Below are 24,805 nucleotides of genomic sequence, written 5' to 3'. Positions count from 1 at the left end.
TACAGTTATCTGAGTGAAGTTTAAATTTCTAACAGCTCAAATGCAGGGAATAGAAAGCACTGGTGACTTTATCAGCTTCTTTCATGGAACACAAGTTGAACTTGCTTGTCCTCATATTAAACATGGGTAATTTGTGAAAAAGGGCAAAAGTGAATTTTCCGGTGTATAGTTAATAACCACTTTCACTTTTATTATCCTGGAAATACAACAATAATAAAAGCCAACTGTAGAAGTCGAATAACTAATAGGTTTGAAAATTACTTAAGCTTATTATATTGTATTAATAGTAAGGCCTATCAATTGTGTTGTTATTATTGTCTTTATATTTAGCGATAAAATAATTAATTAAACGTACCTTATCAATTACTAAAAATAGTTAACACTACCAAAAAATATTAAGTTTAGGTTTACTCCGTGGCCGTGCGGTCTAAGGCACTGTGCTTTGGACTCCGAGTGTGGGACGTCATGGGTTCGAGTCCGCCTAGGTCCAGTCTCTGGATTTTCGGCCTGTGTATAGAACCAGCGGCAACCCACCATCGTGAGGAAATTGGGGAGCTACGAGTGAGTAGTTTAACCCTGCACGGATATCTCCTATAACAGCTAGGGGTTCGACGTGCTGGCCCCACGTCACCCCATTACCAGTTGACGATCTCCACACCTCTAGGTAGGATTGTGGGAGGGAGACTGGCAGTCGGGAGATAGGCGAAGGTCCTTCCAGGGCTGTAGAGCCACGGGCTATTCTAAAATTATTTTTGGCTTAATTAACATTAATAAAACAAATGTTAAAATTCTAAAGCAATTGTAATTATTTATTGAGAATTTAAGAGACAAACTTGGATTTAAAGCAAGTTTAAACATTTTTAGTGCTTCGGGTGTACCTCAAATTATAGTTTCATAGATCATTTGTGTATAAAGTGGAACTAAAAATATATCACCCACAAACCAGCTGGAATGTTCCTTACTTAATAATAAATTCACGAATCGAATATTACTACTAGAAGGGCAAGCCTTAGAAACAACTTGCATCATATCTCAAGCTCATATCTGTCCGTGAGAATCAACAACAACGATATTTTAAACATCCATTTTGTTTTCTGGATCCTCCTGATTGTTGTATACAGAAAATTTGTATTCGGAGATTTGTTTATAACCAAGTAACTATTTGCGTAATTCATTTGCACATGGATCCTGGCACACTCCTAGATGATGAAAATGGCAGACTAGCCTTCCGATATTGCAATGCAAAAGCGCTCGGCGAGAAGCTAAACAGTCATCTCGAGACCTCCAGTATGTCACAAAACCAAGTTGCGGTAAGATCATGGGAGTATTTGTGAAGACCCATGATAATACTGTTGGTGCGAGTGTGACGCCAACGAGCTTCAAAATCATGCGAAGTTGTGCAAGCACTTGCAAACGTGGAACCGAGCCGACCTGCTCTTCGCGAATCCGAAGAGTGCCCCGAATAGCCAATGCAAAGGCAGGAAACGATCCTCGAATCCTCGACGATGCTGAACTTCATCTGGAACAGTTCTGTCCAAAACTTGTTACCAGCTGCCCGTACGCTGGATGCCCCTGCAGAGACCACCACCCCTGCGACGACAACTGCACGAGAACCAGGTTGAACATGTCCAAATCACGGACGAACTATGAACGATGATCGAAACGCACAACAACTGGATAGTCAAGGGAGAAACCATCGGAACATCTACCATTATAGAAAAACAACTTATTTTAGAAGGAAAGGCAAGAAGCGTGCTTTCAAATATTTCATTTCTATCTGTCGTGCAACAGTACATCAACGTGAATCGTTCGTTTTAGCTGGTGTTGCTGAGTACCTTTTTATTTTCACTCCTTCATCTTGTTTTATCCTCTGATTCTCGTCTGTGGGCAATAAATCCAAGAAATAAACGAACCTAGAAAATAAAGAATACTGCAATTTCTGGAAAATGTGGCTTTCTGTGATATGGAAGTCGTGCAACGTACATCAGACTCTACTCTTCTTAACATATTTGTCGATGACACGATATCAAGGACTAATTTGATGGTCTACTAGGAATCGGTAAGAACTAGAATTTGAGCATGCTTCGCCATTTCTATATTTTATTTACATCATATTATTTAGATCATAATTAATTAACACGCAAGTCGAATTTCAAATCACAAAATTTTATATGTGTAACATTCCTAGTTTGATCAATAGTCAAAATTGGGTGACTATTTTCCTAATTGTTTTAATTATATTTTACTATCAAATTTTACTTCGTTTTTTATTTATTAAGGATAGGTCGCTATGAAGCTGTTTTAATTTTTTAAATTAACATTGACAGGCATTGTTGGAATGAGATATTTAATATCCCATTATTTGAACACCCGATATTTCTTTCAGCCAACGAACTGTGCAGTCAACTGATATTCAACGGTTCAATTGTTAACAGGAACAAACAAATAGATGAACCAATAGCGAAACAACTTCCCCCACAGTTCATTAAGCGAAATTACACCCGTCGCCTATTTCCGACAAGCAGTTCATATCCTGCGTTGAAAATTTGCCGGGTAAGCATTACGTGTATGCTCTTTACCGAAGTGATTCAAGGTATGACAACGTATGAGGAATGTGTACTTTTTACCTTTTCCGAAGCCCTACAGAAATCGTGAATAGTGGTTAAATGCGTGTGGAAGGAGAGATTTGCATATAGATACTACAATTACCAAACATAATTGTGTGTGCAGCAAGCATTTTGTAAGTGGCAACGGACCTACACCTGAAAATGCAGATACTGTACCAATTTGGTATTCAAGTGAATGATTTAGGTAATGTTTCATTTTACTGTTATAATATTTTAACATTCAGCAGCAGTTAACAATGGTTAGCAGCTAATGTTGAAATTACGTTAAGTGATTTCTGCCTATTCTGATGATTACGCATTATTGTTGCCCCGAATATACGAGTATACCTATCGATTTAGTATAAAGGTAAAGGGTGACTCCTTGTGTAGTTTTACTATGTACTTTCTTATGCAGAACTGTTTTTGTTCTTCTGTTTGCCGGACTTCATCATGCGTATTCAACTGCTTCTTCCCAAAGTGCACTGCGTGATGATGTCAAGTTAAATATTCGTTAAGCTGATATTTTATATACAATCTTTCAGTACGCCAAATTACGTTTCTAATTTGACTTACGTACTTCTGAGATATAGAAGCTTAAAACAAGTAATGATTGTTGATTTTCGAGAGTCCTTGCCACTGCCAATACTCGGACTGAAATTCTTTACATTTCGTTATGTTAGTATTAAGCGGTTGTTTATTTCCACCAAAATTTTATGATTTCATCTTTAGTTTGCGAGAAGGCGATATGTATCGATTAGTTTCGATTGTTGATTGGAACAGCATTTACGAAGGATGGGAAAATCCGTATGGAATGGATAATTCAGTATTTAATTATCTTATCTGGATTCCTTGGATGCCTCTGTACTACTATGCGTACTGCACAAAACAAAACTAGCTCAAATTAATTGATCGGCGAAACTTACACAACCTTAGTCTTCTCTGCAAGGCAATCACTTCAAAAGAACCTGCTTATCTCTCGAACAGTTTCTCAGTGCTTTCGGACTCCCACAACTGCGACACCAGATCGCGCAAGAGAAGAGAACTAAAACAACTACTCATTCCTCTTCATAATTCGAATTTCTGCTCACCATTTCCAATTCCCGTCCTTGGAACTCATTTTCCATCGAAATCCAGAACGCAACTTTAGTATTTATTTTAAAAGTCACAAGCAAAACCCGTTTTACTAGGCACAAATACTTAGTTCATTGGCGCAAGCGTACGCTGGACGAAAATTTAATTATTTTAATTACAGAAAAGTGCTGAAATCCATGAATCAACTTACTATTTCAACATCCAAATTATTGTCAGGAATATGTGTGTGTGTGTGTTTTCTTTATTGCTGTGTGCCCGTGCATATAGGTTATACTTTTATTCTAGTAATTTTTACATATTTTTTTCTATGTAATGAATCTGCTAAATTCCATATTCAAAGTGAAAGAAAAGTCTCCACACCCTTAACTTTTCCATATAAAACAAAGCGAAATAAATAAATAAATTACGCTACACTTACCCAAAACCCAATCCTGCTATGGACACGAATATCGTGGCGACGTAATAGGCTGCCTCCGGGAGATAGTCCAAGGTGTCTCTGTACAGTAGCACATACAAGGGCTGCAGCAACTGGTTCAACGATTGGCAGAAAGCCAGACTGTACAGGATCGAGCCTAAAATGATAGGATAATATAGCCTATCTAAGCATGTTCACATACTTCCGGTTGTACTTTTAATGAGAATTCGAAAATATATGGCGATGTTTTACTACAATAGTGTGAAGTAAGTCTTGGCCTTCACTTCAGCTTTTACACGAAGCTTGCAACAATGAGATTCTCTATGAATCTACAGTCTTTACTGTTTACTTTAGCAAGAAACGTACTACAAAGAACTACAGTACAAAATTCAATAATGCTTCGTCTACAAGAAGTCTCTATTCTCAAAACGTAAGGACTGGTGTAGAAGACAGTAAGTAACATCAAGTTCTGGCAATTTGAAGAAAAGAGGGGCATAGAGACGTACGAACACTGGGATTCAACCTAACACATCTAGATTACAGAGGCTTTCTTGTAAGAGAACAACCACGTTTTAGCCTTGTTATTATTTCTCATTTTCGATCTGCTTGGTTTAATCGTGACGAAGATGTATGCTGATTAGATTAAATTAATGAAAGGTCAAACGTAAATGGGACATCAAAACCTGGACTCGATCCCATTGCGTTTCGCTGAACTTTCAACCTACCTCATGAACGACTTTTGGAAAAATATATTTCGTTATGAGGAACCGGCCTGCTAATAATTTCCTATAAATTAGTTTGTTTGATTCTTCCTGTATGTATTTAGAAGAACGTGTTGTCTAGATATTTTTGGTAATTCGACCTTTAAATACCTGCTGTGTTTGTGCACAACTACACGTTAAGTGAAAACTCCACCGAAAAAAAAGGGGATTTGAAAGTAAAATGAACCTTTCACAGATGCTGGAAGTTTCGGAAATATGTTTAAATACATTTAAGCCTGACAACAACGAAATTAAAGGAAAATGGTAAGCAGCCGAGCTTCACCTGATTATACACTCCTGAGCAGGCAGTAGCTTTCTAACATGTCACATTAACGGATCTATAGACAATGGAGTGCAGCACAGCACATGGAAAAATATTTGTATTTCTGTTACTTAGCGTCGCTTCTCTGCCACTTTTGGCTAATCGCGACAATGAGGTTGAGTGATAATACGATGAAATTTTTAAAGGACACCAACAAAGAACACCCATTCCCAGGCTGGGACTCAAACCCGGGAACTTCGGTGACGAGATTGAAAGTCGACCTCAACACGCTCGACCACTAAGCTTGCTTGAACAGTATTTGATAAGCGGTTAAGTTTGTGCTGAAATGAGGTATAATTTACTTGGATAAACGGGCTGAATTTTGTTTTATTCGTGAAAAAAGGACGAGTAAGTAAACACTGCTGAATTTTCTTATGAAAATACTATTTGCTAGTCAACAGTACTTACCATGTGCTCCAAAAATATTACCTCATAAATATCTTATAAATACGATTAAGAATAATGCTAAAATATTTTTCAAAACTGCTAAAGAGATAGGTTTGGAAGTTAACAAAGAGAAAACTAAATATATGCTTACAGGCCGAAACCAAGTGTTAGGTAATAATCAAAATCTAATTATTGATAACAACTCGTTTGAACCAGTTTCCAAATTCAAATACTTAGGAGTAATATTAACAAATGAAAATTATATTAAAGAGGAAATAAAAAGTAGGCTTAATTCAGGAAATGCATGTTACTTCTCTCTTCATAAACTTTTGTCTTCTCGTTTAATATCTAAGAAACTAAAAGTTAAAATATACAAAACAGTAATTTTGCCTGTAGTATTATATGGGTGTGCAACTTGGTCCCTTACATTAAAAGAGGAACATAAATTGAGAGTATTTGAAAATAGGATCCTTAGGAAAATCTTTGGACCTAAAAGGGATGAGGAGACAGGTGAGTGGAGAAGGTTACATAATTTAGAACTACATAATTTGTATTCATGTCCAGATATTATTAGAATAATTAAATCAAGAAGACTTAGGTGGGCAGGCCATGTGGCACGAATGGGAGAGGAAAGAGGAGTTTACAGGATTCTTGTTGGGAAACCTGATGGTAAGAGACCTGTAGGAAGGCCAAGACGAAGATGGAGGGACAACGTTGAGATGGACCTAAAGGAAATCGGTAGGGATGGAAAAGAGTATATAGATCTTGCTCAAGATAGGGACAGATGGAAGGCCTGTGTTGCTGCAACCATGAACCTTCGGGTTTAAGAAGGCTAGAGAGTTAATTAGTTATATCTTATGTGCATTTATAGTTACAGAATGTTAACAGTGCACTGGAATACAATGTAGAATTAACAGTTCGTAGTATTGCACATACTATAAGAAAAAAATGCACAGGAAAACAGCCACAAGTTGCGCCTTGAACTTAAATTATGTGAATAAACTAGAAAAAAAGACAGAGGATAAACATTTTCGTAGCTCTAGGTAGGGTTGAACCTAACCTGGTAAAATACCTTACATTTCGTTAACGATTAAATTTGTGCAAGGGCAATACAGGTGAATTATTTATAACGTTTTCACTGTCACGTACCAATCTTCGTGGCTATAGCAATAAATTCATTTTATAACATAATCGTGTCCAAATGAACCATTTAATCAATAATTTGTTACATCCTATTGCCGCAATGATGTTAACAAAAATCATTATTTTTTTCCTGAAGCTAGGGTCGAGTCGGAAATTATTTTCTTGATCCTGATCGCTATAGGTTTCGGAATCCCGCATATCGCTAGTTATTCGTGTCATGTTTCGCCTGCCTATAATGACGTCACATAGCACTGCGCAGGTTTGTACAGACGAAGACATTAAACAGAGCATACTTTGCCAATAATAAACTTGCTAAAACTAAGTTTTCTACCTAGGAAAGGACAAATTAAAAATATGTAGAAAATGATAAGCAGGATTTGTAAGCCGATGAAGGAAATGGGATACACAGCAAACGAAGAGCTAAAACAGGTATTTAAAGAATGAGAAGGGAAAGAATGAGATAGGCAGGAAGATGGGTGTACGATTTGGAAGAGGAGTTGGAAACTCTGAGGACAGAAAGATAGGAGAGACCAACATGTATGTAACTCTACGAAACAATCTACATTTTCTATGCGGATGGAAAATACCACCAATGAACTGTTAAAGTACAGCTGATGCAGATACTAATATTAGCCAATACTTATAATCTGGCTCGTACACTGTCCTCAAGTTACTCACCAACTTCTTTTGGGCTGACGTATTTGGACAACATGGATCGCCCATTCACCCATGGAACAGCAGCTATTAAGGCACAGGTTCCAGCTGCAGAAGGAATATTTCGTATTACTAGTGTTTCAGTGTCAAATTACGCATTCTGCATACGCGCGCGCCATATACATTCACTGTGGAGAATTGAGGTATAGGATACAAACTAGACTTCGATCTCAAGAGTCCCCAAAGCATATTTCTGCTGTTTTTAAGAACTACACAGCAAAGAGAATGTGCCTAATGCAAAGTAATCTCAATTTATGAATAATAATCTTTCGTTCTTGCACTGAAAGGTGAAACATTCTGCTCTGTGCAATTATTAAAAAGTCTACTGGTACGTCATTCTCAATGTTTCACATTTTTGACAATGATTGGTTCTGATTTAAGCGAAGTGTTCTGGGTTGAAATCCAGTATAAGGCATCCTTCGTGGTTTTTTCATGTATTTAAACTAATTGTCAGTCGTTAGACAGGCAACACAAAGTTACGAAAATAGTGAATTGTAATGCAAGTTGCCTGGACAAAGACATATAAATGTAAATGCTAAATATTCAATTAATTGATATTAATACATATTCCTAGATCTCGTATCGAAAAGATCCAAAATAACATGGAACTTTTCCATATTCCTTAGCGCAAGCATTGTTTACTCGCCAAAAATGTGATATAATATGTTAAGATATGCATGAAAGTGAAAGTTACAATCCTTCTCATGCCTGTAAAATGAGGTCTTCAAATGAAAATTAGTTCGTAACCACGTCACAATGTATGAATGTCTACACAGGATCCTTTTAAAGTAAGTAAAGAATAACCAGATGCATGTAATTTTGAAATGCAGTGTGCTTACCCGCATACAGCATCCATGTCTTCGTGGACGAAGCGAACATCAGGTAGTACACGAACAGTGATATCGTTCCCAGAACGCACACGACGGCATCGTTCACGTCCAGGCGGAAATTTAAGGTGTAGTTGGCGATGGTTGTTCCTAGAAGAAAGGGGGGAAGAAGACCATAAGTGAATTTAAACGCGTTGCTTGTAAGGTGGTTACAGTAACAGATATTTTTCAAGTAACAGCAGCTGCAACTATGTTACTTTCTTTAATAAGTAACTGTAACTCAGTTATGTTTTTCAAGTACATTCATACAAATATCTGTCATACGAACAACGTTGTATCCAACAAAAAAACAAATGCCACAGAAAACAGCAAAACAACAAGTCACGTCGCTTTCTCTTATACGTTTTTCCTCAAACAGGAAGTTCAACGATGCACAATACTCTTTCATCTGTTCATAAAACGTTTCACTGCTGTATTCTAGAAGCAAAGAACAATCTTTCTCCAATTTAATGTCTCTGTCGGCAAAACTGTTGGTTACAACGTTGTCCGTGTGAGCGATTCGTTTGTTTCGAATTTTCTTTTCAAGTCCCCTTTATGCACAGATAGGCTAATTGGAACTGAATCCACAGATTAAAGTGCTTCCATCGATGGCACCGATCGGGTATCGAACCCGGGTCTCCTTGATTACAAGGCGACGGCGTTACCACTATGCCATCTGGAAAGATTTTATATATATATATATATTTGTTACGAGAAAATAATCTTTGCCTCATCCATCCTCATCGTCGCGATTAACACAAATGCGACGTTAAATAATGAAAATAGAATTTTATATATGGAGGTATGATAAATCGTACAAGAAATGTAGTAGAATTAAAATGAAGCTATAAAATAAAATTCTTAAAAAAAGGTAAAGTGTTCCCCTGTGCATAGCACCACGCCATGAAGGCGTATAGGGGGTGTGGGGGTAACGCCCCACACTTTCTTGATCCGGTCGTGAGTGGGGGTGATGTGATCAGCATCACGCCCCTAACCGCCTTTACCCCCCCAGGGTTTCCCCCAGGTACCCATGTTATTCGACGCTGGGTGGGCGCCGGGGCCGCTTTCACCGTTAGAAAAGTTCCCGGATTTGAACCGGCCGGGGATCGAACCCGGGACCTTGAGCATGGTAGTCAGACGCGTTACCGACTGAGCCACCGCGGCCACTAAAATTCTTAGTATTGCACAATATTGAAAGGAAAATATAGCAATGATAATAATTTAAGTTATTCAATCCTCAAAAAGAATTTTCTAAATATATAAATTATCAAGGTACCTAATAAAAAAACAATACCACAAGTTAACATTTCAGTGCAGTGGGTGAATAGGGATCACGTGCACGTGTCGCAGTTTATTTTTGTTTTACAGTGTGAAGAACAAGAGCATTTTTTCTACCAAGTGAGGTTGGGCATTTACGTACACACAGGCTACATGATCCTGCATATATGCATTGCACAATGTATTGCAAAGCAGGCGCGTGGATGTCAGTTAAATTTTCTTTGCGACATGAGTTCGTGTAGGTGTTGTACATGTTTTGTTCAGCCTGTATCTTGAATATGGATACGCAGCCTTCGTTTAAATGGGCGGAAAGACCAAGGACGAACTGTCTACACATGTTAGATTGATAAGTGAAATATTCATGAAATATTATGAACATTATCAGCATCAATCGTAAACAAACAGTAGAAAGACAATCAAACAGAATTAGATTGATTTGGTTTATTTCACTTTACTTTTCTGCACTTTTGGTTAATCGCGAATATGAGGATGATTGATGATATGAATGAAGGGAAACAAAGGACGCCCATGCCCAGGCCAAGATTCGAATCCGGTACCCCTGGCATCGTGCTAACCATTCCCCACGAAGGATCCCACTGAAAACCTCTGTCTGGTTCGTAGAATGATGAAACAGGTCACAGAACAAACGGAAAGAATATTAAACCCTCAACTGCGGAAAAAAAAACCCTAAGAATCCTGGCTTCGTAACACCTTCCTAAAACAGTCGTGGCCAGGGAGAACCACATCTAAAACTCATCCACGTGTCATTTTAAAAGCCTTCGGAAGCAAAATAAAAAGATGCACTCTCTTTTCTCTAAAGAATAGCATCATTAGATAATGTCAGGCATCTTGTTATCAGTTTTCAATTTATAAAGGTCACATGGAACCTCAAGGATTGTGCATGGACTTGCAATCTCACGTAGGTGGTGAGATAAGAGCGTACATCTGTCAGCTGAAGTTGTGTTGACACTTTATTGCGAGTCGCGACCAAGCTGTGGAAGTTACAGATGCTTTGCTCTTCTTTGTCGCTATCCTTCAACTTGTCCTCTTGACCCAGAGGCCAGAGGTAAGTCATTCCAGTTTCTTCTGAAAACTGCGGCCACACATTAAAGGTATCCCGCTCCAAACTTAAAAATAATATTTTAGTGTACGGAACATTATTAACGTAACGCGCTGCTTGATAGAAGTGACTCGTGCATAGCCAACCAGTTACCCTTCTTACGTTTGGTGCAAGCGGTCCCGAGTTCGATCCCCACCGAAATTTCTGTGCTGACCCAGCATCGTGAGGACAATCGGGGAGCTACTTGAAAGCAATCCTAGCGAACTTCTGTCTATGAAACAGGAAAAGTAACGATGGGACTTGATGCGGTGACCACGCTCACCAAGATAAAAACCGCTTGCGAGGCCTTGGCCCTCAAACGTTGCGTCCCGGAATCCAGTTCACTTTAGTATCATTTGTCCATTTGAACCATTTTGAAACTTCTGTCTATACTGCATTTTCGGAGTTTATTACGAGACTCCCACAGGAGTAGTAGAATATCAATATGACAAATAAAACAATTTTCATTCGATTTGATTTTTTTATCGTCGCTTTCCTTCCACTTTTGGCTCATCGCGACGATGAGGAAAGGCGCTAATAGAAATTGATGAAGGGGCACTCACAAAGAACACCCACGCTCAGGTCGGAATTCGAAACCAGTACTCCTCCTGTCCTAAAGCTCTGTGCTAACCACTCCACCACGGAGGTAGACAAAAATATTAATTTTACGTTGTGTATGTTATTTAGGGTGCCAGGGATTAAAGCATTTGAGATGAAACTCTTAATACAGTAGCTAGATACCAGCAGTGCATGTCAGTGAAATCTGTTAAAGCACAGCGAGTTGAACTAAAATCGCAACTATTCGGAGGAATATTTAGGCTATAATTTGGTAATTAAAACATTGCAATATAGTGGGTTGTGTGGGTGGAGTGTTGAACCAAGAGGAGATTTGTAGACAGAGTCTCTAATTTTTAGTATATATATATATATATATATATATATATATATATATATATATATATATATATATTTGGAGTAGCTACCTGCTTCAGATTTACATTTCCATAGACGCGTTTCGGTAAGATATTATTTAAACCTATCATAACCAAACTTTGGAAAACACATCTTGCACGATTGATGTAAGGAAGAGATTATTATTTCATGTATATTTCAATAACAACAAAACATTATTTTACACAATAGTAGCGTCTTGAATTCATTGTTCCTCAAACACAATTACTTACAATGCCGTGCAAGCACTTAGTGTCCACATGAACAAGTTTTAGCTTTTGGACACGTTACAAACGTCGCAGCAGATAGAAAATGGTGTAAGCGTGTTAACACAGGGTCCGTAAAATCTCATATTATCACGCTTTCTCCCAGTGCAACGTGCACCGGTTTTCTTCAAGGTAGCGAGATATCGGACAATGTCAGATGCTATTTACCACTTCTTTCAAATCACTTCGTTTTGTGCCTGAACATCTGTTTCTTCCGGTTCTAAGAAGGTCGATACATTTTCACACGCAGGGAAGCCAGTGTTTTAGAGAAGCAGGTAAATCATTGTCGATTTATTTCTGGCTTAATCATTTAATATATATATATATACTTATAAACATTTCATTGTTTCGGATGTAACAAATGAGTAGTTAATAATTACAAAATCTATCTGAGAATACTAAAAAAAGATGAAAATTGTTGGACATTTCGCAAGGAATGGCCAGTGTGCCAACTATTCTCTTCTCCAAAAATGAGTTTATCAATGGACATTTCCACTCAATTTTTTTACAACAATTTTAAAAACTACACCCTGGTCACGATTTAGAGAGAGCTCGTTTGTCGTCTGCTTCGAGCGTCCAGTTTACTGCGGGTAGCCCACGGTGAGCGAACATGTGCAGCAGTTTTACAAATCTGTACAGATTTAAATAATGGAAGAAGGAGCGATAGGAGAAAGGAAAGCTATGCTTTGTAATGATCATTCTTCCATGAAATACCCCTGCTGCTCACGTGCAAGATAAATGAATGGGTTCTGTTGCGTGCGTGTTCTCAGGCCATGCGAAAATATTGCTTGTAAAATTGGTTGCTGACCAAACTTTCAAAAAAATATATATTTAAAACTTATATTTATCGAAATTTACCGTAACCCATGTAGTGCAAAATAAAAATTTTCACATTCTTCACTTTATTTATAAAGCCTATTTTACTTTATTTTCCATAAAGCAATTTCAGTTTGTGTTTCATTTCTGTTGACCAAGTAATGATCAAATATTTTTGGGCAATTAAGAGAAAATACACTGAGAAGATTACATCAGTTGCACAGTACATATTAATACTTAGTTTATGTATTATTACAAGGAAATAATGTGTATAACCAAGGGCGCATTTAAGGGGGGGTTCAACGGGTCCACCCCTCTTTGGTTCAGTAAAATTACCAGTTACCTGTTCTATCCGCTTGTTCATAAAAATTTCTTCGGACTTACTTTATTCTCTTAAATTAGAGACGTAGGATGGGATACGGATGGGAAGGAAATTACGTAATTCCACACACCAGATGAAACTGCAGACCAAATGCTGCAATTTCCTGATAGTTTCGGAATTTCTGCGATAAGAAACTGCATTGAGACTGTCAAATCAGTTATTTTTCCCCCTCGAGTCATCTTAAAGATATTTGGTTTTTAAAAAACGCAGTGACTACATAGAGACAACTTTGTCGGGTCCAGCACCCCCCTGCTCCCCAACAAGCATCCGGCCAGCAGTGTCCTGGATTTTTCACTTACGAAATAAAGGAAAATCTTATCATGCCAAAAGTTCATCCATCCCCCCCACGTGAACTATATATACGCCCATGTGTATAGGATATATTTTGAATTTTGTACTGCGAAATTAGCCGCCTCATCTCGTTACCCCGAACTAGAGCCCGGAAGTTTGGCAAAATGCCTCTTTTTATCTACTGGATATATTGATAAAAAATTTCCGGATATACGTTTTTTATGTTGTTTCGAATGTTTTAGAAGCCTTTTCATTTTGCCTATTTTGCCTATTTGGGACCCCACTGCCTATTTTTAATTATAATGCCTTATTTTGCCTTTTTCAATGAAATTGGACCATTTTTTTTTAAAAAAAAAGTGTGTATATAAATTATTTTTCTCCCAAAAAACGTTGTTGGCATTTATTTTCCTTCCGTTTATTATGTGAATAATTTTCGCTTTATTTAAGTAATATTGAACTCACGCATGTTGCAACATTGCTGAAGGAGAAAAGTGAGAAAAAAGTATTTCATGCTGAGTTAGGATATTGCCTTTCCGTTAACATTTCCTTGTCATGATTGACTGCTGAAAACCTGTTGCAGAACATCTGCACAATTACGTCATCATGTCCAGCGTCCGTGTCAGGACGTTATTGACAAGAAACAGCACTAATGCCCAAGGGCCTTTGCATGGATTCCAATATCAAGTTCTCTATCTTTAGTTTAGTTCTGCACTTTGGAGGGAAACGATCGTGTATTTGTCATCATGCCGAAATTTAGTGTGCCATTAAGTGGTAAGTTACATGGTTACGTGCGTGAATTTGGTGAAAATTGAAATGCTCTTCCCAATGTAGATTTTAACATTTTGCCAGAAATTATAGATAAAAGTAAGCGACTTCCAAATGTGCCTTGTTTTGTTTATTTTGACTTTTTTCATTTTTAGTGCCTATTTTCCACATTATAAATGCCTTTTTGCCTGCCTATTTTAACGAAAATAAATGCCTGAACTTCCGGGCTCTACCCCGAACGCATTAATTGGTTGGTTCACAACTTCACCACTAAGGATCCTATCGAGACGAGACATGGCAGCCTTGGTCTTGTTCTCGTTGAGAGTTGTAAATGTCTGTGTCGTGTTTATTTGTAAATGTCTCATTGACAGTCTCGTCTCGATTTATAAACATCTGTCTCGGTTTGGGAGGGCAATTCTCGTTCTCGTCTCAAGTCTCGAAAAATATATAATTAACAACGTATGCAAAGGCTTATCATTATAAATAAAAAAAAAACTTTCTTTCTTAATATTTTTTTGTTGACTCCTCGTTTCGACGGTACGAATCCTCGAAAATTGAATATTATCCTGCTTATATATGCAAACCAAACCGCAGATTCAGAATTACCAGGAATGAACTGGCGTTGTAATTATTATACACAAAATTCATGATTTATCTGAGGAAGTTGCATATTCCAGGTTTGACTCTCGACCTGGGCATGACTGTTTCCTTGTGAGTGACATTTCATTGAACTGGAAATTAGAACTGGACAAGTGAATGCTTTCGAAATGAGATGCGACAGAAGAAAAAGTTCGTCTCGTATCGTGGCAGGTTGGGTGATATTTAGATTGTGCTTATTGGTGGTGGTGGTGGTAGTGTGTGTGGGGGGAGGGGTGTCCTCCTGCACCCCGACTTCGAATACTGCTTGTAGTCATTCATCTTCATTGTAGCGTTTAGTCAAAAGTGGGAAGAAATGTGATGTTAGAGAAGATACATACTAAATTAACCATGCGTTCTCATCGTTGCGGTTAAACAAAGTGACGGAAAAGCGACGTAAAAGTAGGCTAAATACAAAACTTTGCAAATATATATATTAACTGAAGAAACTGTCATTGAATCCACGACTTTTGCGACACCGTCGTATGCGACACTAGCATTTCTGCCGTCATATGCGACACTGTATGGAAAATATATTCCATGACAGTTGCGACACCGTCATCTGCGACACAAAGTATGAATAGCGTCCCGTCACACTTTATCCAGGCTTAGGACTGGCAGCATCATGGAAGCTGGTGTGTTTTTTTAAAACCTTTAATAGTTTTCCTTCACACTGCCATCATGGAAGCTAGTGTTTAAAAGCTGGATGTATTTATCCTTTGTCAATGACTGATTGTTTAGATCCCTTGTCAGTATAAGAGCAGACTGCAATCCCTTGTCAATGTAGAAACGTAGAATGCGTCGTTTCTCTTGTAATTGAACCAACATCTTACTATTTTCATTCTAATTTCTGAACGTACGCCATTCTCCTCAAAAAGCGCTTAAGATCTCTATGCATTTCATAGTCTGCAAACGCTCTTTGTATTCTCTCATCTAATGTAATGTACTGACGTCGTCTACGTTTCCCTTTAAGATTCAAGGCCTTCCTCTCACATAAGTAGTCGTTGTACACAGCTTCTAATCTTAAAGTCTTCACTAATTTGTATAAGTTAGGACTTGACTATTCCGTCAATACACTAACTGTATGGTTCCATCCCTCGACTGCATTGTTAGTCCTGTGCCGCTGTTGGGAGCAGTTCCACATGGAAATGTCGAAAACACAGTTGTTCATTCACTGATCAACGAAATAATCCAAAACATTTCTCAATATGTCGTGGTTTGGCGCATCTTCCATCACACACAGCCATCCATCATCGACGTCAGTAACAGGGAGGTAAGTCAGAGCTGAACACATTCTTATATACAGCCGGACGTCTGGATCTGTTTTGTAATAGTTTGTCAGTCCCAACTCTTGCACCTTTCACTACAAACTGATCTGAGCCTCGGGAAATACTTTCTTCAGAGACGCTATTGCTGCTGCACGTACGCAAATATCGCTAATTCTGGTAAACAAATTAGAAATCGTAGGGGAAAAATCCAAGCAGTGTCGCTTATGACGGAAGAAAACCAGTTTTTGCCTTAGTGTCGGAAATGTCGGAACTCCACTGTCATTAACTGTAGAAAATTTAAAAACTCACCGTACCTTTTTATACCGTATCACCTCTTATATTGCAGAAATTGGCGTGTAAACCAGAGTGTTCTAAACGTATTATCTTAAAATTTGCGAAGAAAATATTATGACGAAAATAATTGTAATTCCAGAAAAGGCATTCCTATAACATTAAGTTCTTGCCAGTCAGAACCAACCTATGTATTCGCAATGAACAAGGCTGTTCACGTATTCAGCCATTAACTGTTGCAAGTTTTGCTTGTCACCCTAATGGGAAAACCCTCTACCGAGTGGCTGAATTATAGTAAATACTGCTATACTGCTAGGGCATAATTTATCTCCAAGAAATGGAGCACAGATTTTTGCACCGGAAGTTACAAGATACTTGTTTTACACAGTAACAAGTGACTTTGCTGTCGCTTCCGCGGCTCATGCTAAGTTGACGGGACGAGCAAAAGCCCTGCCTGCACGCATTTCTAAGTGATGACGTCAGAGGACCTCGTGTCTGTGGAGAGGACGTTTTCAAATCCGTGACGTAGGAGGTGAATTTCAGCGGTGTTTGAAGGCGTGTTTCTCGAGAACCAAAACAAATATCGCCGAGATATTTTGCACATCTCATGTTTGTGTCATTTTCTGTAACATGAATGGATTCAAAACGTTTTTTATGTCAGAGTGGAAATGTCTATTGCTTTCTGAATTGTGACTTAAAAGGTATAAATTCTATAATAACTAATTCACTGGTCTTATATTTTTAGACAACAATTAAGTAAAATTCACTGTTACTAACCTTGAAGCCATAAGCATCTTTATCTTGGAATTACAAGGGGAGGCAACATGTATAATACACCAATATCTTTCATATACACATTACATTTTTCAGGATCGTTGAGGAGACGCGTCACCCCTGTCCTTCCGGTAACTATACCCGTGCTTGAAGCACAATTTCGTGTGTACTTTCTGTATCCCCTTCTAGATTAGTGCCATTTTTACTCACAGAGTTCCACAGCTAGAGAATTCTAAATCTGTAAAATCAAGTTTCGAGATATTGATACTTACCAGCTGTAGCAACAAAGGAAGTGTAAGTCTGGTACATAATAGTCTGGAAGGTTGTCCAATGCAGAACGTTCCTCGTGTAGAACAGTTCGATAGAAGATGAACCTAGAAGAGAAACAGGTTCATAAGTACTATGATACAACTAACCGTTGCTTGATATAGCAACAATTACTATTTTTGAGTAACGATAACTGTAATTAGTTATTTCTTGAAATAAGAAGCAGATAAATAATTGTAACTATTATTTTTTCAGAAAACGAGTAAGAACATTAATTGTTATTTTTCTGTACGTTTCAACAGCATGGAAAATACGACACACGGACATATTTCTTGCATAAGACTTTTTCGTCTTTATGGTACAGAAGCCTAGAATATTGGGGGTGTTCTTTTCTCCTTTGAGCCACACATGTTTCTCTCAGTTCTAACTAATCCCATTTCACTCCCTTATCTTGATAAAAAAAGCAATAAAAAATTCCTCAGCATCGTTATGCGGATAAGTGAAAGTATACGCACATGAACGTAATTTTTAACGAGAGAGAGGATGAAGAGACACTTTTTGAGTATTACTCTTATCTTGAAAACTACTCCTATCACTTGTATTCTCTTCCCACACCAACAATAATTAAAGCCTTCCTATAGTGCTCTGATATTAAACAAAACCAATAGAAACATACTGCCCATAGCACTTCATTCATTGGACCAAGGAATTTACCGGAGAGAACGTCGTTGAAATTACCATGTTGACCAATTGTAGCACCCCACCCTTCAGAAACTGTTGTCGCCGATCTCAATGTAAAGCCGTTTTCGCCGAGTACATGTCTTTCTACAAGAAAAAGAAAAGAGCTAGAAGAATCTCAAAATATATTAGCGGAAATAATGATAAAAATTATTTTTGTTCTTCTATTCATCCAGATATCAATATTAGGTTAATATGTCCATATTTAGTGCAGTTACAGTGGAAAGATGGCCTCAAGGAGACTCTTCGTAAGGCACAGCACATTCATGAATCACATATACATATCAAAAGATGTGGCATGCATGCAATGTTTCAAAATAATGGCAGTAACGATGTAAACCTCTGAAAAACCGGTCCTTACCCCCCCCCCCCTTTTCTCGAGGCAATTAGAAGCGCTTTCTGAGTTGGAAACATCCCACTTGTAACATTCCACCTGAAAAAATCAGTTCCTGAATTAGTAACTTCGTCAAAATTTCTCAGTTGGCACATCCCTGAGCCAAAGCCGTATTATGTAACTTGCAGAAAAACTGCACGTTATGCTTGCTTACTTTTTTAAAAAAGAAAGTAACTTTCCAAGGACTTGTTCTATCCCTCACAACTCCCAACCTGGGCCCACTAATGCCGTGGTAACCACTTACGTCTCCCGGAATTTTAATATACTTTTGTTACGTATACAGTTCTAAATTTGATGATAAGTGAAGTCGCCTTATACCGTTTAACTTCACTCAGGAAAGGAGCAGAAAGGGTCGGGGTACAATTATTTGAATTATGAACCGGCGTTGAGTGCATTGAAGTAGAATCTGAAGCAGGTATCTCAAGGTATTTAGAGACCATTTCACATGTTATGGATGGGACTCCATTCCTGTCCCAACAATATCCACGGATTTAATATGCTTAATAGAATACTTTTTTTTTTAAAAAAAAAAAGAATGACAAATATGTTTACATAATTACAACGGGAAAATGTTCCGATTTAAGAATGCCAACTTTAATTTACGCAACATGTCTTGTGGTTGAGTTGGTAACACTGTTCTTACAAGTTCCTTTATCAATGATTAGGTGAGATGGATCGTTCCACAAAGGAATTACGAGTTTTGATAGTGAAAACTCATTACAAGAATGACGAGTGTTATGCAGATACTGTTAGGAAGCTTCATGGAATCCTTGGAAGTAAAAGTGCACCTAGTGAGAGTACAGTTCGTAAGTTGATCAAGAAGTTTGAGGAAACAGGTTCGACAGCAGATATTAAAACACCACACTCTGGATCTAGCCGGGGGACATATGCCAGATGTCATCTTTCATTCTTAAATCGGAACGTTTACCCGTTGTAATGATGTAAAACGTTTTGCCAATTTGTAAACATACAGTATTTTCTAAAGCATATTAAATCCGTCGCTTTTATTGGGACACCCTATATTTCCTCCCAAGGTTAGTGGCAACGCCTAAGTGGCGCAAGTGAGGAGGGTGGTTAAGATTTATTTTTCACCCAATGACCTATTAGAAAACAGAATGATTTGGATATTTAGAAGAAAAATAAAGGAGGCATTCCGCAAAAAGTGGTTCAACTTCATGTAAATAACAAAATAAATTAATATGAAAAGTATCAATATTTTAAATGCATTAAGGTTTAAATGTTTGGAATGCATCATATAATTTACATATTTCACCAACAAAAATCATTAGCATGTATAGCCTATGTGCTTTACAAACAATGAAGTCAAACTTTGCTATATTTTTAAAACATCACATGCGTAGGTAACACATTTTCGTTAATGCATTTCATGCATCAGGCCGTATCATCATACTAAAGTTGTTGTTTTTTCATTTATTAGCAGACACCACAAAGTATTTCATAGTTCTGTAAAATCAGTTCATTATGAATGTTTTAAACGAATCTCATGTCATACTTTTACATTTTATGTGTGAAATGTCACACACGTAACGTTGGAATGACCCATAGAGTGTCATCTATGAATTGGAGCGTGCTATGAAGGCACATATGAGGTGTGAAGGTAGAAAGAACCCTTCCCAGGTACTCACTGGTTAGAGGCTGGATGAGTCTTTTTCTTGGGTCATGGTCGAGAAATCCCACCTGTGATAATCCACTCCGGAATCGAACCTGAGTCTTACATGTGGAAGTCAGACGCCTTACCGATTGAATCAGTGCAGCCCTTCGATATTTGAAAAAAAACAGAAGGAATATATCAATAAGTCATGTTATAGCTATAGCTATGCCACTTTTCGAAATTCATGTTGGATAATAATGCAATACTAATGTTTTGAAAATTTATTTATTTATTTATGTATTTGCTTGAACAGTAGGCAATTAAGTATGTGTGTGAAAACCAAAGCAATATTACTTGCATTCAAAAACCCCAATATCCAAAAGGTTTTAGATCTTGGTTTGATTGATTTGGTTAATTTTACTTAACTTTTCTGCCACTTTTGGCTAATCTCGAACATGAGGATGAGTGATGACGAAATGATGGAATTGATCAAGGGACACGGAGAAAGAACGCCCATAATCAGGCCGGGATTCGAACCCTCGGCCCTGTCGTCGTAGAGCTCTGTGCTAACCACTCTGTCACGGAGGTCGACTTGTAGGTCATGGGTTTCCGTGAACGAGAAAACTTTTGATTATACAATAATAACTACAGTAACGACAAAGAGGAAGAATACATAAAAATATGATTTTCATTTTGTATCTAGTTGTGTGACTATTATTTTAAAATTGTGAATTCTGTTATTTCATAATCGTTTGCTTACCTGCTGTGGCAAAACCGCACGTGGTGACTGACAAAATAACTATGATAATCTGGGCTCGTTTGTAACCTTCACGTTTCTTGAATGGAGTCTGAATAATACATTTCACATGCTGGCAATCAAAGAAACTAATACAGCAGTCTTCTGAGTCAAGAGTATTTGTGATGGTTTCTTCCACGAACAGGAGTCCGTATATCAATGCAAAAACAAATGAAGCCGACGAAACTGTAAACACTGCAGGGTGTCCTACACTGCGCAACAGAAAACCACTTAACAAAGTACCTAATGTTCTTCCAAAAGTAGCAGCTGCCTCTATCAAGCTTATCCTGAAAGTCCTGCTTTCTTTGCTCGTTATGTCACTCACGTAGCTGTGGCCAGCGACTAGGGTTATCCCAATCCCACCACCAAGGGATGCGGGAATACATGCGAAAAGTAACAGTTCGACAGGTACCATCCACAAGCTGAAAACTAGGTAAAGAATAGCAGTCAGCGTGCAAGTAGCTACCGGTAGCAATAGTGGAACCTTTCGGCCATACTTGTCACTCCACGGACCGACGAAAAGGCTAAATATTACAGCAAGAGCAGCGTGTATGTACTGCCTGATAGTAATGAATGGTGCCACGAATGTCTGAACCTCAACCTCAATGTCATGTTGATAAGTTAGGTTGTTGCATACTGTACTATTATATTTTAGATTCACGGTGCAGCCACGTGACAAATACAGGTCGTCTCTCACTGATTCGTAGATACTGAAGGCGAACAAGGAAAACATCACTACCGGTTCCACAGTCACAGAATTTAGTAAGCTTTTATCACGATCACTTTGCTGTTCATGTCCTTCATTCAGATCTTTTCCCATAATTCTTCATTGAGCTCTAGTGATATCATAGCATGGTATGGCATAGACCAACAAGACTATGAACAATTTAACTATTATTACATATTTTATTCTCACTTCCTGACATCTACTTGAATTAAGTGGATTGGACTACCTCAATGTACTTTCTCCCTCCAAAATTGTCAAAATCATGTAGGTTAAACAAATGTTATTTAACCGAAATATATTACATATATCAAAGACACAATCTTCATTCACAAAACACATAGTTCTTTAGATTTCATTTAACAAACTTTTCAATATTATACGCCTTCAAAAATATATATTTAAAAAGTTAGAAATAAAAGACAAAATTTAGAACACTGAACGCAAATTGGACACTCTGGCAGTGTTTGCCCATAACATATGAAGCATAATATCATTAGTTATTTCTTTCTTGTGGATCTGGGGGTATAAGGGGTGACCTTTTCAGAATATTTAATTATTTTAATTATTCAACAAGTTTAATTTGCTCGCAAAAGAAACATTGACATAAAATTCAGTTATGTAAAAGCACATAATATTAACGTAAGAAATGAACGAGTGAACTTACATGCTAAACAAACCAGAGATTTACAACACATAAGTGTCAATAGACTAATGTATATCGATTTATTACCACGAGTGAAAATCAAACTCATGGATCAATGGAACAAATGGTGCAAGGAACATTTTAAGGTTGTGGGTAATAGTACGTAACATATACTAGATGGATAGCAGACTTTACAACCAAGGACCCATGGCTCTTTTCATACACACTCCCACGGGAGGTCATAGTTTGTATAAATAGGTTAAGGACGGGACACGTGCGTACACGAGCACACCTAGCAAAAATACATATCATCAAAACTCAAGAAAATTGCAAATGTGGTAATGAAAATCCTGATGCGCAACATTTATTTCTAGAATGTCCTATTTTCTCAAATCAACAAATCACACTCTATAAATGTATACAACTTTTAAAAATTTCATTTCCAATATCACTCTCTTCCCTTCTATCAGAATTATCTCCTCCACTAATATGGCTTCTGTATTCATATGCTCGAAAATGTAGGCTTGATTTATGATTTTTATTAAGAAAAAAAACCGCAAAAGGATAAAAGTGATTTATTCATATAATCGTTATGATACTGGTGAACTAGAGTTACTACTAACTTCAGAAGAAAAACATTAAAACAAATTCAATAGCAGAAACGATGTCTAAAGTCGACAGTATTTTGTTAACAGGGTCATGATAAAGAAGAAGAAGAATATCAGAAGGCACGAAGTGTCAACCTCACTTCCGGAGGATAGCCTGTGGTTGATGGAAACTGAGCTGTTTGTGTAATATTGTGGTAATATTAATAGTTGTTAATTAAGTGAGTACTGTTTATAAAGAGAGAATTTTGTGACTGGAATTGAGTTAAACCCATATACTTATTTAATTTGAAGTTTAAAACTACGGTAAAAGGAATTATACTCATTAATGTGATTTTCGTAAGGCAGTTCTTGTTAACGTCATGGCGGATGCCATAGGTTATATGGAACTTAATAATCAAGTAGAAATTATAACGAACTTGGTAGAAGACAATGAAATTGTTATAGAAGATAACGTTATAGAAGAAACATCTAGAAAACAAGCTAAAAGAGTCAGATCTTCTGAAGATGATCAAGTTCCAGCAAAAGCGGTAAGGATAGACAGGTTAGATAATAGAGATAAAGTAAACACGTTTGGAGAAGGTCGAAGAGAAAATAATGTAGACAAGTGTAAAATGTATTATGATACACATAATGGGCCATATTTAGTAATAATGACTAGTACTAAAGGTGCAGAAAAGAAATTTAACTCTATGAAAATAGGCAATGAATTGCGAAAGAAAGATATAAGGGTCAGATATATCCAACCAAGTGGTTTATATAGAGCAAAGATTTATTTTTACACCAGGAATGAAGCTAACAATTTCATGAAAAATATGCATTTTCATAAAGAAAATAATATTGATGTGTTCATCCCGGAATCCTTATTGGTGAAGGAAGGATTGATATATGGTGTACCCACTGAATTTGAAGAGGAGGAAATTAAGGAAAGCATTGAAGATCCGACAGTAATATCAGTGGAAAGAATGAAAAAGAGAATTCGAAAAGATGATGGTTCATATTATTTTGTTCCTACTAAGCTAATATCAATCACGTTTAGATCTCAAGAAATGCCTAAACAGATTATAGTGGTTAGTCACATTTTCGATGTTACTCCTAAAGTTAGAAATGTGATGCAATGTAAGAAATGTTACAGGTTCGCACATTCAGCAGCCATATGCAAGGATAAAGCTAAGTGTGCTAGATGTGGAAGAGAGGAACATGAAAATTGTAATGAAACTCCGAAGTGTTTAAATTGCGGAGGAGAACATGTTGCTACTGATAAGTCATGTGTAAAATGGGAAATGGAAAGAGAAATCATGAGAGTTATGGCATATGATAATTTATCCCGGCAAGATGCAAGAGAGAAAGTAATAACAGGTAATGTTCCAAGCAATTATGTTGTTCAAGGCAACTCATATGCTGATCAAATAAAAAACCATATAAATAAAAGTCAAATAAGTGAAATTAACACAAGAAAGACTGGTGATGTAGGAAATAGCATAACAATACAAAACAGATTTGAAGCCTTAAGTGATTGGGGTGAAAGAAAAGCAGATACATACTTGGAAAATGTTTCATGGAAAAGAGTTCCTCCAGAACATCATAGAGACTATTCCAAATTTGAAAATAAATATGGAAAAAATTTCAGACTAAATTCCTATTCACAAACAAAGAATTATAATGGAAATTCTGAAGGAGAATCAAGTAAAGGTTCTCTAAAGAAATTACAAAGTAATCAAAAACAATTAAATGGAAAGTCTACAGGAACTGTAATTAAGACAAGGAAAAATGAGGAAGATGTGGATAGTACAAACAGAAGCATGCAGGAGGTGAGCACCGGAATCTACAACAATGAAGAACAGAAAAAAATCGTGTACTTTCCTCACATTACATCTCAGAAGGATCTTATGTATAATTT

At 37.3% G+C, this 24,805-nt stretch overlaps 2 protein-coding genes across 4 annotated transcripts in view; one reads left to right on the top strand and one right to left on the bottom strand.

Annotated features, from left to right (window-relative positions):
• Window positions 1-1,753: 1,753 nt before the first annotated feature.
• LOC145986726 (putative peptidoglycan muropeptide transporter SLC46) lies at window positions 1,754-22,102 on the bottom strand. The gene is made up of 6 exons (XM_083121059.1): window positions 20,895-22,102; window positions 17,396-17,497; window positions 8,280-8,417; window positions 7,405-7,488; window positions 4,117-4,270; window positions 1,754-1,913 (listed from the first exon to the last, which is right to left on the bottom strand). Exons 1-6 carry the CDS (start codon window positions 21,748-21,750, stop codon window positions 1,796-1,798), a joined length of 1,452 nt encoding a protein of 483 aa, XP_082977185.1. The 5' UTR covers window positions 21,751-22,102; the 3' UTR covers window positions 1,754-1,795.
• Window positions 2,717-24,805, top strand: part of LOC145986727 (putative peptidoglycan muropeptide transporter SLC46) — a 73,911-nt gene continuing 51,822 nt past the window's right edge. The window contains exon 1 of one of the 3 annotated variants that reach the window (XM_083121062.1): window positions 2,717-2,811. In XM_083121062.1, the coding sequence (XP_082977188.1) occupies window positions 2,769-2,811 (43 nt within the window). In that variant the 5' untranslated portion in view covers window positions 2,717-2,768. Of the gene's footprint in view, window positions 2,812-10,521; window positions 10,651-12,125; window positions 12,176-24,805 lie in introns of those variants that run through there. The other 2 variants (XM_083121060.1, XM_083121061.1) reach the window with 2 other exon arrangements.

This window comes from Lepisma saccharinum, chromosome 4, assembly GCF_977018435.1.
Source record: "Lepisma saccharinum chromosome 4, izLepSacc3.1, whole genome shotgun sequence".
Classification (NCBI taxonomy): Eukaryota; Metazoa; Arthropoda; class Insecta; order Zygentoma; family Lepismatidae; genus Lepisma; species Lepisma saccharinum.
The sequence above is the reverse complement of the archived record's forward strand: the minus strand, read 5'-3'. Positions and strand labels throughout refer to the sequence as shown.